Here is a 17,704-nt window from a genome sequence, read left to right on the forward strand (position 1 = left end):
GTTATGACAGTTGATGAGCATGATGCTGGTCTGGTTTGTTATTCCAGTCTGTAATTTAGAGGGGTTTCTGTCCTGGCAGTGCATGAGTAGCATGCACTGTAGTGGTGGGGGTGGTGGGGCTATGTGATGGAGGTCTGTCAGCCTGACAACCGTCTGCTGTCCACAGTCTGTCACTCACAAACACTGAGAACAGAGTTGAGATGAACAGATAGAGAACAACTCTATTAGAGCTTGATTCCATGTTTGCCCCTTTAAAAACCACTGTGTATACATAACTTGTATATGATAATCAAATATTTGAAATGACTAGTTTGTAGAGAAATGTGAAAATCCAGGTGAAATTCACTGAAGTCGATGTATTGCTTTCAGCCTTTCAATTTATGCATTGCGGTCTGCCACTGCGCCCTTTTTATGCAACCACTTGGAGTCCCTAAAGTAAAAAAATTCAGACGCACATAAAGGCTTAAAAGAAGGCCTGACATTGTTTTATCTTTTTTTATTGTAGCTTATACCTCTGTGCCATAAAACTCCGAACTTGCCATCTAACAACTATTAAAAATACATAAAAGAACTGTGCACGGCGACGTCTTCCCAACAAAGAGCTAACTCTTCAGAGATCAAAAGTGCAGTCACAGAGTTGTTTCTGAATAAACTTTGCTTGCTGTGTTCACTGTAATGAAGAAATCTGCCACCCAGTGCAACAGTATGACTCTTTTATGTGTTTTTAATAGGTTTTGGATGACAATAGAGGTCTATGGCACAGAGGAGTAAGCTATTATATTCATTTTTGGTTTTGTTCTCTTCAGTTCTCAATAACACAAAAAGGTTAACTGTTTACCGTGGATAATTCATCGGACAATTAGATATAACAACAAAATATGGTTTATAGCAATACTTTCTAAGTGACTTTAAGGTAACAGTATGCTATGGTCAATTTATCTCGGAATGGGAAAGACCCCTACTCCACCATCAGGTACCGATGACTGCTTGCCACTGGCAGCTGGAAAACTAATCTGTCCTGTCTATCCATGTCTTATTTTTTTCGCCTGCTGTTATGACATTTCCTGAGCAAGCATTCAAAGGCAGCTTTATTGAAGCACATTCCTCAACTCTGACTGCCAGTTCCACCTTTCCACACAGGTACTTAAGGAGCCATAATGATTATTTGACTGAGTCATGACTGAATGCTTTGTTCTAGAGAGAGGGGATGTACAGTTCAGGTAATGGTGGGGGACATGAAGAAAGCATTTATTGTTGAAACCGAGTGAGTGGCATCCACGAGAATGAGACAGCACCTTATGGAACAAGCCCGCTGTCAGATGAGAAACAAACAAGCTAACAGAAAGAACATCATCCAACAACCTGCCATCCAGTTAGGATGGGTAGCATAAAATGAACTTCTGACTTATAAGAGGAGATGGAGATAAAGATAAGAGTGACAGGGACAAGTCAGGGCTTAGTTAGTCAGTCAGGGCTTTGTTCCCAGTATTCTCAACCTACCCTAACCAACTCTGTGTCAACAAAGAGGGAAGCCAATGTTTCACTTAAGACATTGATTGCTAAAACCCTATTTTTGCAACATGTTTTGGCTTATTCAAGCTCCAATCTAGTTGTAGAGGTAAAAAATATGCATGCAATCCAGTGTTATTTTCCTTCCAGTCTCATGAGTCAAAAGTCATGTTTTTAATGAGATACAAAAGCAGCACATAGATGATCTTTAGCAAGCTTTTCATTAAAATATTGTAAAAACATGCCTACAGCCATGCTAGCAGCTCTGTGAGGCTTATTAGTTTTGCAAATATTTAGTCATAAAGTATTGGACAAATTGAAATTTTTGACCTGATGATGGTGCTAAATTAATCAAAAAGTCAATAGAATTCATTCTTTGGGCATCATTAATGTTCTCTAACAATTTGCATGGCAATCCAACAAATAGTTGTAGAGATATTTCCATTTGGACCAAAGTGTTAGACTGACTGAACGACCAACAGAGTGACATTGCCATCCATAGAGCCATGACACTAGCACAGCTAAAACAGATGCTGGAGTATGAGGTTACAGAGCTATTGGGTTAAAATTTCCTCCAAGGACGTAGAACAAATCTAGATATTATTAACCAGCTAGGTGCCAAAGCTAGCTATCAGCAAACATACCTAAAAGTTAGTAGCTGAAGTGATAACTAGATAATAATCACATTTATGTTAAGTTCAGGCATCAGGGATACAAATATTGTCATCACATATTGTCATCACTCATAGAAAGCCAAACTGTTCAACTGCACATACAGGTTCCCACAGCCTGACATCTGCATGACCGGGCCCTTGTAGTGTGGAGAACCCACATATGCACATACGGGACAACATGCTTATTGTTCTTGGTCCCGTCTCCATCAATATCTCAAAACAGAACCTCAGGCTGGTCCAGGACTTATTAGAGGGAAACATGAGCCCAATCAATCTGTAATCAACTTCCTATATGGAATCAGCCTAGATGACAAGATGAGTGGAAATGCTCAGGGATAAGAGGTAGTTGTGGCCACACACACATACAAGTACACACAGCAAGGAAACAGTAGCTCTTTATTGAAACTGGATTGGGGTAGAGCTCTGTTCTCTATTAGGAGAGGAATGTAATTGCACATGTAGAAGGGCTGTGAAGAGGATGGGAGAGCCAAGTTCACCCTGCTGGACTCTCCCTTCCTTTCAACCCCCCCCCTCCAAAAGAAGTACACTGTACACACACGCTCACACAGAGAACAAAGTATACAATCATCCAACACATATCCACACATGTGCAGAGTCATTCACTCTGCAGGGAGATGAGGAGTGATGGGAATGTAAGCAAATGCCAAGACAAAGCAGCATTTTTCTGGGTTGTCAACCTGATGTGTTTGTTGCACGGAGAAGGCTGTGCAGAGATGAAAACTTTATTGGACACACTTTAAAGGAATTACATCTAAAAAAAAAAAAAAAAAAATCCTCTAGATCATCGTAGAGGATTTGCCTTTAAACTGTCTGTCAGGAACACACTCACCCGTGTTCCACCTTCAGATTTGTGCCAATTCACTCACATTAAGAGAATCTTATCTCTCTTGTGTGGACGACTGAATGTGCATGTATACAGTTCTCCACAAAATGACTCAACCTGAGAGGATCTTATCTGCCTCTCCTCTGTGTGTACATGTGAACGGGACCGACAGTTGGTAGAAGGGTTGTGTGCCAATTCCGAGCAAAAGAGTCAGACTCAAGATACAGTAGAGGACTAATTCCAGCCTGCTCTCTGGCCTGACCGCTCTGACACAAAGTCCCCTCTCTGCTCCATTTCATTCTGACAGTCGGATCCAGTTTCACACCATCTGACTGCTACTTTACCTCATCCTGATCAAAGAAGCTGGAGTCCTACCTGTCCAGGCCCTGTCACCCATGAGAGGGAGTCAATTATCCGCTATCGCTTCTCATCTTCTTTCTGTAAGACCCTTAGCCAGAGCTCCATGTCCGTTTGGCGCCTCTCATTCCTTAGCAGAGTCAGAACATTCCCAACAGTTCGCCTGACATTCATCACGTTATCCCGCATTAATCAAAGATCAGTTTGGCAGGATCTCAATGCCTATGGTTAGGCAGGGGGGTTTGTGCAGGGGGTTTGATCCTAAAATTGCCTTTGAAAGAGCTACTTCTAATCAGGGCCAGAGTGGCACTGCAATGGTGGCGTTCTTTGGAGATGCAGTCTGGTGCAGTCTTTACTTAGTCGAAGTGGTTTGTGGAGCAGACGCCATGGCTGCACTGGAAAATGTTGCAGATAGAGTAAGGAAAAAAGACACAGCAAAGCCAGTGTTATTCTTTCTTTCTCTCTCTGTGAGTGTGTGTAAAGAACAAAAGATGCACACATTCTTGCTGAGATATTCAATTGTGCTTTCATTACTCAGTGAAGCAGGCATAGGAGTGTCTTTCCATTCTGTGACAGTAAAGCTTTGATGTGTAATGAATAATTAATTGCCAGCTTCCTAATTAATCCAAAATCATATTTCCTATATTGTTTAAAATATAGTATTTTATTATGCTGACTTTGTTGTTGACACAATCAGTGTCAGTAACCCTTAAAGATTAAAATATACTCCATTTCATCCCACTGCCATCTCACTCACCAACCCACTTACACATGCACACTCATAAATACCAGATGTATCCACTTACTGTATATATCAAGGGAAGTAATGGAGACAGGAACCATAGCCTGCCGTCTTTTCATTCTGCTGAGTTGCGGAGGTGAGAAATCACTGAAACTGGACGGTCAGCATAACACAGGCGCTCCTGTCACACTAGCTTTAACAGCTCTCTCAAATAGAATGACCCACACACCTCTATCATACACACACACACACGCACACACACACACCACACAAACACCGCGAGGGGATTGAGCCAGAAAGAAAAGCTTTTCTGCTGAATGTTGCAGGGGGCTGTGCGGTAGAGGTCAACGGGGACAGGGGGTCTGAATACAGATGGACTGCAAGACCAAAGGGGCTCTGATAAGGCACAGGAGAGGGCACGAAGGTCCAGAGCAAATGAGGAGGGAGAGGGAAACCAAAGGAGGAAAAGACGTAGGCCACACACAGAGCTGGTAGGCAGTGGGAGATAACTCACACTGCCCAAGTCTTTTCACTGAGATTCATATACTACAGCAGAATCCCCTCCATTTGGAGACATAAAACTCTCTAGTACTCCTCTCCCGGCTCTCTGATTTGGGAGCAGCTATTGTGTTCCTTCTCCAATATTCTGCAGAGATGCTTGACAGAGATATTACTCTGATACTGATATTCATCCAAACACAGACATTCTTACAAATTGGTTTGTAAATAGCATTTTTATAATTAATTATAACCTGAATAAAGTTGGATAACTGAGTTAAAGGATGTGGATGCTAAATGTATATTGTGCATATGTATATGTTCTCACAGTATTTTGGCAGACATGATCCAATCCAGCTGTTTGAAGTCACATGCCAAAGATTTTCTCCTGGGAAGGCACTATACTCTACCATCTGAATCTAATCTTATTTATATTGGTAAAAAAGAATGAGCCCCAATATGACCGGATTTCTTTCTCTGGGGAAGTTTTGGTGATTTTAATATTACAGGTGCTGGTCAGTGATTTAAATATTGCCTAGAGTGCATATGCCTGATATTTCTCCTACTACCCCAGTTATAATTAAAGCCCCAATTACCTACTGTTTTTCGGCACAGTTATTGGTTCTCTTGTAATTTAGGTCCCGTCCTGAGAGACACCTTGTGTTTTAGAGTTTCATTAGCTCAGTGCATACTTCTGAGTTCTTTGTGAAAATGGAGGACATAGAAAAGAAAAGCCATTACAAGAGTAAGAACCCGCAAGCTCTTACAGTTAAATGGGCTGATCTAATTTCAGCTACAGGTAATTATTCTGTCTTGGGTAGTCTGCCATCCTATAACTAATTGTATGTGTAGTGTACCACATGTATTTAACACTATCATCACCTCACATACTCCAGTCCCTTTCTTACTGTAAAGGTATAATAAGAATTCAGAGAGAACCGTTTAATAATTATTTTATTAAACAATATTAAAAAAAAGCACTAATAATTTGAACTTATTTGAGAATTTGAGATCTTTCTCTATTTAAGAACCAAAGTTTTAACATTGTGTGAAATGTGGTCCGAAGGATGGGCTTTGTTACTGAGTCAAATATTTTATTTGCCCCCTTCCCCTCCCCCTGGAATATTAATCCTGTCTGAACAGGGCTTATGTAAATTTAAAATTCGTGCGAAGATAGCTACAAGTGTGTACTACAAATAGGATTTAAGGTTAAGTACTAAGTCTTTAATAGGGCTGTGCACCATAACATGCAAAAAGAAATATGAATGCCACAGTGCTTTAAGCAGGTCATATAAAATAACTTAACCTAAATATTTTCACCTAAACATCATAATTCCCATTTATAATTAATACACCAGCAGTAATAATGCATCTGTTGTTACTTGACATTTTAATTTACCATTTATAGATATTTACTCTGACATGTGCCAAACTGTAATTTTAATGGTTTCACAGGGAAATCTCCAGGGAGTTCTAATTATAACGTATACTGAAAGAAATATGGGACTGGCCTATTTTATTGAATCATACCAAGTGTCCTGGCGTAGATAAGACTGTTTGGTGATTTTACTTTCTAAATTTTGCTTTATACAAACACAGTAAACCACCTACATTGAGGTAAAAGAGCAGCACCATTGTTTAATTGAAACCATTCTTCTGCTGTTTCTATCTGCGGCTCTATCCCACAGAGACTGAAGCCAGTGCCATCCTGGCGTGCTTTATGTCTATGTGCCAGTGTGCGTGTGTTTGCCTGGGAGGCTGCTGGAGCCACTGAGCATATTAAAGACCTGTTTACTCAGCTGAGGCTCCATTTCCCTTCTTCCCAGTATAAAAGTTACACACGCACAAACACCCACAGAGAGACACAAGCATGCACAACGCGTGTAAAGGCACCAATAAAGACAAGTTGAAACATTTTGATGGTAAAGAAGGAGTGGTCTCACTAAGTCTCTCTTTCTACGGCTTATCATAATAATAAGGAGAGTCTAACCTTTTCAGATAAAAAGCAAAGACCCCTCCCCGCTGCATATAGAAGTGCTTGATCTTTAGCAGTCTTTCATTCCTGTGGTGAAGACCACTACTAATACAGCCCACAGTGTCACAACACAATGGCTGTGCTAAAGTACTGTTTTAAATTCTTCTTCTTCTTCAGAGCACTTGTCAGTTATCAAACTGGAAACTGTTCTTATAAGGAATTTTAAACAATTCCTCTGTCATTCAGAGAAAAACTCTGTTTGATGTTTATTAAGCGAGGATAAGCAGTAGAGAAAACAGGAACAGATCATCATTTAACAATATAAAGAGTCTTCTTTTTGGCATGCAACAAAAGCAGCAGGAAATGTCAGAATTAGAATATCGCAGTGTTCCTGCTTGCTTTCTGCTTCAAAGAAAAAATTGGAAAATTAAATATAGTGAGGAAAACAAAAGCTTGCACATTGTAATTAGAAAAACTGCGATATTTATCTTTTATTAATTCAGAAGTATTTTTTTTCATGTATTCAGTTCTCTATTCCACAACCAAGTAAGGCCAAACTTCAAAGGGATGATACAGTTAAAGAGGACGCAGGCACATGACACTCATCCTACTCCGTTATAAATCTGTTAATTAGTGTACAAAATGAACTCATTTCCGGAGCCAACTCTCTATCAAAGACATGAGTGAAACACTTTTATGTGTTTGCTTTGGCACGGTGCTTATGTCCCACTGCCCAGTGAACCAAATCCTTATCAGACACAAACAACCCGCCCACGCTCAGCTCTGCAGCTAGCCTTGAGAGATGTCAGGTCCACTGAGTGTATGTTTTATGAGGTGATCCAAGCAATGTGTGACTGGCCTGCTGGCTGGGGACAGAACGCTAGTCTCTTTGAAGTCCACTCCTGACAACGACACTGCCGTTGACTGCTAGTCCAGTGACTCATGGTGAAGAACAGGCCGACATGCAGGACCAAACAAGAACAGTATCACTATATCATCAGTCGCTTTTTACAGGAAGTCAAACAGACTATAGCTGGCAATGGCGCTAGTATGCCTTGGTAAATTACAGGCTTTTATTGCTTTTTCTTACATCAGCCTCTGTTTGTTCCAGTGTGAGTGAACACATGTGACATGTCAGTGAGGGTATACAGACTGAATGGGGTTAAATGTATATGGGAGAGAGTGATTATCTTCCAGGTTTCTGAGGTGTCTGTGCCAAGGTTTCACCTGAGCAGCTGCACCTGTACACAGACACTTGAGGGTCACGTCAGCTGCTATATTCTGTCTCCTCGTATCTGCTGTCATTCTATCCTTCTCTGTCTCTACCTGTCTGCCCTGCAACATGACAGAATTTTCTGCTCTTCTAAATGTCCCCCTTTAAGCCTCCCTGCACACTTACCTTGTCACTCAATTTTAATTGTTTAGCTCAATATCTGTTTGTCTTCATGCAGACCCCTTTCTTGACGTTAGACACTGTCATCCCCTGTTATGGCTGTGGGAACTGTCTTCTGGGGCACCCAGGGGTGGAGTCACTTCATCCAGAATGTGTAATGTGTATTGTGTACAGCCTAATAGGGCTATTTAATGCCCCCTGGCAGCAGGGCCAGGTGGGAGCTGGCAGTGTGAGTTATCATTAGTTTGAAACAGTCACTCAGATTGACATCAATGCCTCCAGTGCTCCTTTGCATTAAGTGCAGCCTGTCACATCAGTACTACACACATATAGTAGTATGTACTGAGGCACACACTCTAAAAACCGGTTGCTCATGTCCTTAACACAGAGGTAGGGTGAAATGTTCCTGCTCCTGTGAGCCATCGCTTTATCACCTTAAGGAGGAATTTTTCTTCACTCAGAATAATTTTATAGATGTGCATACCTTCCACGAGGAACATCGACATCATCTTTCCTCCAGCGTACATTGGGTTGGGGATCTCCTTGTACCTGGCAGCGAAACTCCACCGTCTCCTCTTCCAGGACCACCTGGTTGATCGGCCTCCGGAGGAAGGTTGGTCGCTCTGCGGGTTGGGCACAGAGGATAGAAATGAATGACTTCATACTATAATTAATTCAGAGTTTATGTCAGTGCATGAATGTACAGTACAGGTACTTATTCCACTAAATGGCCTCTTGTTATAGAATGACTACCTCTATTTACTCATCATTTTCATCCCTGTCATTCTCTTTTCTGTTCATTAGCACTCTATGATCATCTGTGATCTCCTCTATGATTATTATATGGTTGAAGATATACAGTAATGGCACTAAGGCAATGACTAAACTTATTACTGGTTCCTTGTTCGCTTTGGAAATATAGAAACTGAGGTTTATACAGCTAACCTATTCATTATATTTTATCCTGACTCTGTAACATGACAGTTTAATGACTAAGTATCAAATGTGTTGCCCAGTAAATGTGCTTTAGACTGTGAGTAGTTTAGTAGGCAGACTGCACCAAAAACCATGATCACCAGGAATTTAAATTCAACTAAGAAAGCACTTTCCTCATAAGTATGACCATGTTTGAGCTGAACGTACATTTGAGACATTTCCCATATTGAGAATTTTATACTAACTGACAATATACAGTAATGGGGCCCCCCTGCTACATCACTGAGGAAAAACAGAAAAAGCTTACCAAACACAGTGACTTGTGCTGTCTCGCTGTCCCTTTCTCCAACCATGTTGGTACCCACACAGATGTACATGCCAGCATCACTCTTTCTTGTGTTGGAGATCATTAGCTTCCCTCCTCGAATCTAAGTCAGGAAAAAAAAACACATTATACATTACGCAAATAATACTTTCTGCCTCTTTTTTTCCCCTCTCCCAACTTTCTTCCCTTTTCTAATTGACCCATCCCAGAAGCAACACCGCTGGGGATTGCAGCCCACCACTGTTGTGGTGTGCAAAAGCATTTTTCCTATTTGCCTAGACACTAAAAATAAAGCTGACAATAAACTGTCACAGTGCCTAATCAGTCCACTTATTAAAACAGACGGTAATAGCACTCACAGTGATCCTGTCATCTTTGTCCTCAATTCGCACTTTGTCTTTCTTCCAGTAGATGGTGGGTTCAGGATGGCCTCTGGGAGGAACACACTCAAGGATTGCTGGCTCTCCTGCTGCCACCACGACGTCTGTAGGGTTTTGTCTGAAGTCATCTCGCAGCACTGAGGGAGAAAAGAAGGAAAGGTTCAGCAAGTGCTCATTTCACATAACTTAGCAGCATACCGCTCATGAATTCTTGAATATTTAAATCACCATTATAACATTTCTTCTAATGTATTAAGTTATGTGTACAACACAGCGTGAGTATATGCAGCATCTGTCGATTTAAAAAGCGGTCGGCTATTTAAATGGGATGTGCGGCTTCATCTGACTAGGCGAGCACAAGTGAAAGCTAATTGGAGGTAATGGAGGTCCCTGTGGAGGTAGAAGAACAAACAGAGACAGAATGCCCTGAAGCTTGGTGTCATTCACATGTGAGAGCTCACAGGGGTGCAACACTGCTTCGCTTTTCTGGTATATTCACATACACACATATAAACCCACATAGATACGTACTAACACTCAAAAAAAACAGTGGGTGGTCTGACGAACAACTGTGGCCTTGTATCTAATCACCCTCAGGTAGGCCTTTCATCACACAGATAGCCTCTCACCCTGCAAAGTGTTCAGTGAAACACACAACACCACTTCATTATAAAACAAGGAGAACTGCCGTCACACACAGACGCACACAAGCACACAAATGCAAATGTGAAAGCGCATACGCACACAAATGTAGTAAACTAACTGTAGGAAATTAAACACTCAATCAACTGTGTATTTAGAGAGTGATATTCAATATCCAGCATACAGCTTCCATACCAATCTGTGAATATAAAAATACCTAATAGTCAAAAAAGGTTCAAAGGTACAAACTAGGGGTCACTCTGGCTCTCTCCTGTTGTGTGAACTCAAACAGATATTTCTCCATTTGATCTACAATGAATTTAATCCGTGGAATAGCACTCTAGGAATTTCAGCTTTAGTGTGTCCATCCATGCTGCAGTGAGGGACACATGATTCCTCTGATGGATAAAAGGACTAAGCTTGTTGGAGGATGTTTGAAGATGCTCGAGGAGGGCTAAATTAAGGGCAGCACCACAGGTCCTTATGTAAATTTCACGTGGCACAGGGTACAATGGCAGGGAGGGCCAGGATTATACGAGAGGATCACTGGTCCCCGCGCTCCAGGCTTCTCTCATCTCTTCATTCGCTCTTCTTACCCTCTCTACCAAAAGCCGCGCAGCCATTGTCTTCTTATTTATTTATTTAGACCAAGGGGAAGCAGGGCGGAGGAAGAGAGGAAGCTTTCAACCCAATTATCCTGGGGATGCACACGGGTACAGAGTGGGACTTCTGTGTGACATGAATTCAAATGAAACCTTTACACAGGGGTAATAGCAGAAAATACAGAAAAGGTAGAGGTAGAGGTTTTTATTCTCTCATGCGGGGCTGCCCTCTAATCTAAAGAGCTAAGGTAATTAGCCAGCTCCAGAGTGGTGGACCCCCTGGTCAGGGTGGGCATAACAGCCACCACCACCGGGCTATCTATATTTGCATTACAAACAGAAGTCCTGCTGTTTAAAATCATAGCCTGGTTTGGACCATACACAGCCTGTTGTTTTCAAGATTGCGTTGGATTTAATTGCTCCTTTCCATTCATTGCTGATAGCACCCATGGGATTTTGTCAGAATCAATTTCCTTTGAAACAGAACAGTGACAAAAGAAACACGTTAGGTGCATCATTACGGTGCTTGTGCCACGCTGTCTAATCTAATCTAATACTGCACAGTACATCACAGCAAATGCATCCATACCCTGCAATCAAAATAAATACAAAAAAGTAACCACATACTGCAGAGAATACAAAAAATCATTGAATAAAACACATTCCAAATAAAAACAACATACAGACACTTGTTGAGGACAGGATAAACACAGGGTTACAAACAGCTACAAGCAAACAAACAGACAAAACCACTGGTGAGGGGATTATGCCCTGTGTGTTGGTGCAGGGCTCGCTAATACCAAGAAAACACTCTGAACAGATACATTTAAAAAGGGCCAATCCAAATACACTTAAACACGCTATCTAATGCTAACTACAAGACCATGGTCATCAAGGTCAACCTCCTACGGTTTAAGTACACACACAACTCAAATATTCATCACCTCACCGCAATGTTTGCCTTGCTTTATTACTGTATGAACTTGTGTCTCTCTCATAGCTGCAGGCACCTCAATGGGCAGAACTAAGGTTTGTCAGGGATCACAGGGCAGTGAAACCTTTGTATTAGAGTCATAAAATGACTGTTTTCTATGTTAATCTGTATGTGGTGCATCTGATATGCATATATCATTAACTGGGTGTGTGTACTCACTGTCTAAAACTGAACTCTGCCTTCAACTCTGAGGCCCTATAGGCATTCAGGCCCGAATCATCTGACAGACATAAGGTAATTGCATTTCTATCCCCCTGAAACACTCAGCTCCTCTTCCACTGAAAACATCTTACCTCCCATGGAGTTCCAGCAGGCCCCAAACTCTGCCGTCTTGCTTATTAATATTTATATATTTTTACATTTACACCCCTCTGTTGGCAAGTGCTACATCTGTCAATCCGGCTGCAGGCTAAAAAGAGCCCATATCTGAAAAAATATTAATCTTCCTTTGCCTCTCGTATTTTTATTTATTTATTTATTTCTCAAATATCAGGAGTGGGGTGATTTGAATGAAGGAGCATCAGGCAGGGGGTAAAGCATGGCAAATTTTGTGGCTCTTTTACTTGGCACTGTATCAACACCTAAAACTTAAAGGGGAGGGAGTCAGGTTGCAAGTTGCACTGTGAAACAGCCAAAGGGTTGAGAGTGGAGGTCTTTGCCAAAATAAAAACACAAACGAGACACCCACGCAGTTACTTTGTAAACCAGATTGTCCTACATTGGGGCAGGGGAGGCCTGCAACCATTAGAGAGGTCTACCTGTGTATGTGTTCTTATCAAAGATAGACTCAACACACACACACACAAAAAAAATCAGCCTGACGCAAGATACATGACAGCACAAACACCCAGCATCATAGCACAGAGGTGGCAGGGCAAGGACAGGATGAGGAGAGATATTTTGTACAGTGTGCCCTCTTCTCCCACCCAAGATATTACTCACTGGAGGGTGACACTGCTTGTCGGTAAGATTAGTGGGGAGCCTTGACTGAAGCGTCCAGCCTGCATACTGAGATAAGTGCTGACAAACACATTCACCTACAGGAGCGTACCTAGCATTGGTTCACAAAGGTTGCGCTCACTGCCACAACACCACAGACTGATGTCTAAAACCTTTTTTTCCCCCCTCAGTTTTGTCATTCACATCACTTTGATAGACATTCACCACACACACAAAAACCTACACACAAACCTGGCAAACTGTGAAGAATTCTTAAGAGCTGCAGGGCTTGGTATCTTTTCTGTAATACTGTAAATGTGAATGTTTGTGTATGTTTGTGTGGTTGTTATTACTTTTCCCTCCCTATTTACTGCAGAAAAAGACCCTCCATACTTTCATGGATATTCTCCTGGGTCAGAGGCTAAGAAACACAGAGAAAGATTACAACAGCTAGAAGCCAGGGGCCATACCCCAACACCCAGGCCCACCACCTTCTACCCACACTCTTGATTAGAAAATAAACCATGCACACACACACACAAACTAGGAGAGCTGTAGAGAGGTAGCTCCAAGCTATAATATCATTTCGTTTGAGTGCTTTTTGCGCTTCATCCGGCAGAGTTCTATTACAATACCGCCATTTTCAATTCCACCCTTAGAGAAAAAAGACAATATATATGTCACTTGACAAACATACCGAACCCTCTGTATGTGCTGTCATTGATGTTTTGTATGACTGTTGACGCTGAAGGCTGGAGAACAATAATGCCACACTATATAATACTACATAGTGAAAGGAGATGTGCACCATTTGTCTGGATGCAGGCTTTTTCTCTTGCTCATTTGCCCTCCCACTGGCCAGAGCTGACCTTTGGCCCCCATCCAGATGCAGAAATTACCCCCTCAGCAGGCAGGCAAGCAGCAGGTTCGCACATATCCCCCTATATTCCTCCACTGAGGGGTTGCAGGTCAGACCAGAGAAACAGCTGCAAAAATATGGCCGTCTGGCGGTGCCCAAGGCTGTACCTCCTTTGAGAACTGAGTAGAGACTCTCATCATTAGCACAACTCATCACCATCTCTCTCTGTCTGTCTTATTCTCTCCTACCACCGTCAGGGGTCATTCTCTGTCTTTCTTTTTCTTCCATCTTCTCAGTTCATCAATTTTTTTTCCAATCCCACAGCGTTGTCCCATGCGTTGCATCTTGCCCCCTCCACTCATTTTCAGCCGCTTGTCAGTGCTCTCTCTGCACTGACTGCAGATGAGGTTCTGCAGATGAAGCCGTATACATGCACACCCGATCATTCTCCGTAGACCATGGCCGATCCTGATATGATCTCCACCACCATTCTCCCTATCTGCAAATCCTGAGCTAAGGGATTGTAAATAACACTGTCACTTTCAGAGATAAGATGCAGGAAATATGGAAAAGAGTCAAGGTAAAGAGAATCATATGGCCGGCAGTGATACCATAGTAGAGGGAAATCACAGGCGGTGATATCATATGAAATGTGCATCTTTAATAGAGCCTTGGAGGGAATAAAAGAGACATGAGAGGCATGTTTGCTCTGGTGAAAATACAGAGGAAAAAAGAGGCAAGACATAACACAACAGGGGGATGACGAGAGGATGCCTGATCAAGGTCAAACTGAAGAGGTGGTGAAGAGTACAAAGGTGTTGAATAGATGGGGCTGACTGTAAATGAATGGAGTACATTCCATCAAACTCATACCTCATACTGTGCTTCTACCTCTGATTCAACAAGCCTAAACAAACATCCTTATTTAAACAGCAGCTGTGTTCAAAGCTCATTTTTCAAACAGCGCCCCTAATTTGGCCTAACAAGCCCCTGGGCAGCACAGTAATGACAGTAGGACCACAGTGGGCAATTCTGTTGGCCGATCCAGGAAAAATGTGTGGTGCTGCACCTGAGAAACAATATAATTAACTCTTAATGAACCCCTTTCCTTTACAGCCCTTAACAATACCAACACACACATACGGACACACACACACACAATTCAATTTAGCCTAATCCATGCTTTATGGTAATGTATAGCTCATTAAAATGTTAGTTAAAAACTCATTAAAATTCACTTGAAGAAGTAATGGCTTCATTACAGTAATATGCTGAAAAGCAAAGAAAAAGACAAGTAAGGACAAGGAGAAGAAAGAGAGCAGAGAGCGACAGCTTTCTAATCACTTAATTGTGTCTAAAATGGAATACATTTGCATAATAAATAATGATGTGCTGTATCCTTCTTTCTATCTTCTCCATTCTCATAGCACTCTGTAATTAACAGGCGCTACAATTAAAGATGCATTTTGCCCTAAAATAATTTTGGTGGCCATTCCAGTTTTCGTTCTCATCTTGTTTATGGTCATGAATGTGTTTTGGGGGGCTTGGCAGATGCAGGCAGTGCACCGAAACTGGAGCTGGCTGATACTGATGAACAATGTGCCCATGGGTCTTTGTGCCTGCTCTGATAAGGCATGATGTTGTGCTGATGTTTGTGCTCAGTCCAGAATGGACACTTTACAGCCGGAAGGGGGAGTAAGACATGAAGGAAGGAGAAGAAGGGGAGGGGGGGGAGTGTAGATGAGAGCGGGATTGATTTCCTGCCAATTCCAGCACAGAGACAGCACAGACAGAGGTAGTGAGGCATTATGATGGAGCAGGTGGGTCTGCTTCCTGCACTGGGTAAAGGAAGAGCGGAGACGAAGTTAAGTGAGAAGAAGAGGAGACGAAGTAGTGCACTCCGGCAGACAGGCAAATGTCTCCTGTTAATGTCTTCTCTCTCTCTCTCTCTCTCTCAAAAAAAAAAAAAAGTCTCCTATTGCATCTGAGCAATCTTAACATGCCTCGGATAACATAACAGTGAAGCTGCTCAAGTTGTATAATAAGGAGTGAAATAGTCTTAGACAAGAGAGTGGCTACAGTAAGTAAGCGTGTTGAGAGCTGAGTGGCATGCTGTACTTTGAAACATTTAGAAATACTGAAAGCTAACTCCCTTTAACAGCTGGAAAATCTACTCCCCTTACATCTTGCAGTAACTCAATGTGTTGATTCTTACAAGAATAATGTTCTGTAAAACAATTTGGCCATGGTTAGCCCTGTTCCCTTTTTGCCCAGAATGTAAATTTAACTCTCGTTGTCTTTGGGCCTCCCTAGTCTGGGGAGACACGTCACTTTGAATCAACACTGGTTAAAACATTAGAAGTGAGCTAAAAGAACGGGTCTCTCATTAACTCTGGTTTTCTGGTTATGAGTTACCAAACAACTGGACTCAAATACAGCTCTAGACCTCATATTTATAATGTCTAGGGGAATCCACAGGTCTAAGAATGGAAAATGAAAGACATATCAGCTTGACTTTCCTTTCATGACTTAATATTCTTTACATACAGAGCAGAATACTTATTTTTCATCATTCATCTGCCATCATGTTCTCTTTCTACGCCATCTCAATGTTTTCATATCTCATTATTTCTCATCTTCACCATCTCTCCCTCTCACCTGTGGTGTTATAGTTAATATGTATAACCCCCCACGGAGTTTTCTCATGTAGCTTAGTGTAACAGATGTCACAAGTCCAGCTGCGGCACACTGTCGAACCAGAGGACTAATGTCATTGAAAAGAGGAATGCTGTTAGAAGCCACTAGGACAGACATTTGCTGGATCTCAATATAAGTCTGTTTGTGTGTGTGTGTATGTGTGTGTGTGTGTGGCTTCAGCATATTTGTGTGAGCTCTGGCCTAATGACATTGAGGTAGTGACCTTCCACAGGGAAAGATAATCCCCAGGATGCTGCTGTACTGAGTCCAGGCTGAGAGAACACGGCTGCATTCCCTCGGAGACTGCACAAACACACACACACACACACATACACACAAAAAAGAAGTCGCTTATCCGGTGTGGCATACTTACACGGGCATCTCTGGTGAAAATGAAACCCCTGCAGCCTACAGCTCTGTCGTCCACTGTGCAAATCTTCATATAATCTTTAATAGCTTCCCCCTCTTTTTTTTTTTTATGCCAGCCTATTTGCTGCAGCTCCTTACGTGTCTATTTTATTGTTTTGGTCTATAATTGGATTGGCAGTAACGGCGAGCAGAGAGCCGTTAGGAGCTTGTAAAAGGTGTCACTCTGCAATGGTAGCCCCGTTTTAATTAAGCTCTCGGCTGGAGTTGAGCAGCTTTTATCTAGCTTGGTCTGATGAGCCCCCAAGTGCGAGTGTCTTCCTCAGGACAAGCAGGAGGAGGGAAGGAGGTGTTCACAACAGCTGTAGATAGCCCAGTTTACTGTACTCAGCATCCCTCCCTAGACACCAATCTATATGCCTGGACCGAGAAGATACTGATCATAAAAATGCCGTGTGTTTGTGTGTGTATACCATTACTGTGTGTCCTTGTGCTCATTGTGACAGAGCCCCACCCATCAGTGGTGTGCAGTCATGTGCGTACTGGTGCAGATGCAGAGCCAGCCCAACAACATGGCGGCAGCAAATGGGCACAAACAAGAATCTAAACAAACACAGCAGCAGACTGATCACACTCACACACTGCTGCTGTGAATTCTGAACTAATCCTACTTTACTGTCCGGCTGCTGTGTGTGTGTGTATGTGTGTGTGTGTGAGTGTGTGTCTGAATCTGCATGTGAGGCTGATGCTGTAGGCAGTGCTGTACACGGCATAATGATGAGGGAGGTGTTCATCACAGTCCCTCCTTGCCTATTCCCCCCCTCCTCAATCCTCCTAATGGCCTCCTCAGATCATCTTTCCTTCAATCAATACTGCCTGAAAGGAAGAATCCCACACCTAAGGACACTTTGTTCCCCACTGTAGATCACAGGTGACACATTTTCCATACCAGGAATCGTCCGGTGGCTCTGG

General features: G+C 42.3%; 1 protein-coding gene across 12 annotated transcripts in view; it reads right to left on the reverse strand.

Annotated features, from left to right (window-relative positions):
• The window catches only part of robo2 (roundabout, axon guidance receptor, homolog 2 (Drosophila)), a 343,264-nt gene that overhangs the window by 51,994 nt on the left and 273,566 nt on the right, over window positions 1–17,704 (reverse strand). For all 12 annotated transcript variants that reach the window (XM_042413857.1, XM_042413867.1, XM_042413866.1 and 9 more), the window contains 3 exons: window positions 9,613–9,770; window positions 9,236–9,356; window positions 8,477–8,615 (listed from right to left, as the gene is read on the reverse strand). In XM_042413857.1, coding sequence (XP_042269791.1) covers window positions 8,477–8,615; window positions 9,236–9,356; window positions 9,613–9,770 — 418 coding nt within the window. The remainder of the gene's footprint in view (window positions 1–8,476; window positions 8,616–9,235; window positions 9,357–9,612; window positions 9,771–17,704) is intronic.

Source organism: Thunnus maccoyii, chromosome 6 (genome assembly GCF_910596095.1).
Source record: "Thunnus maccoyii chromosome 6, fThuMac1.1, whole genome shotgun sequence".
NCBI classification, from domain to species: Eukaryota; Metazoa; Chordata; class Actinopteri; order Scombriformes; family Scombridae; genus Thunnus; species Thunnus maccoyii.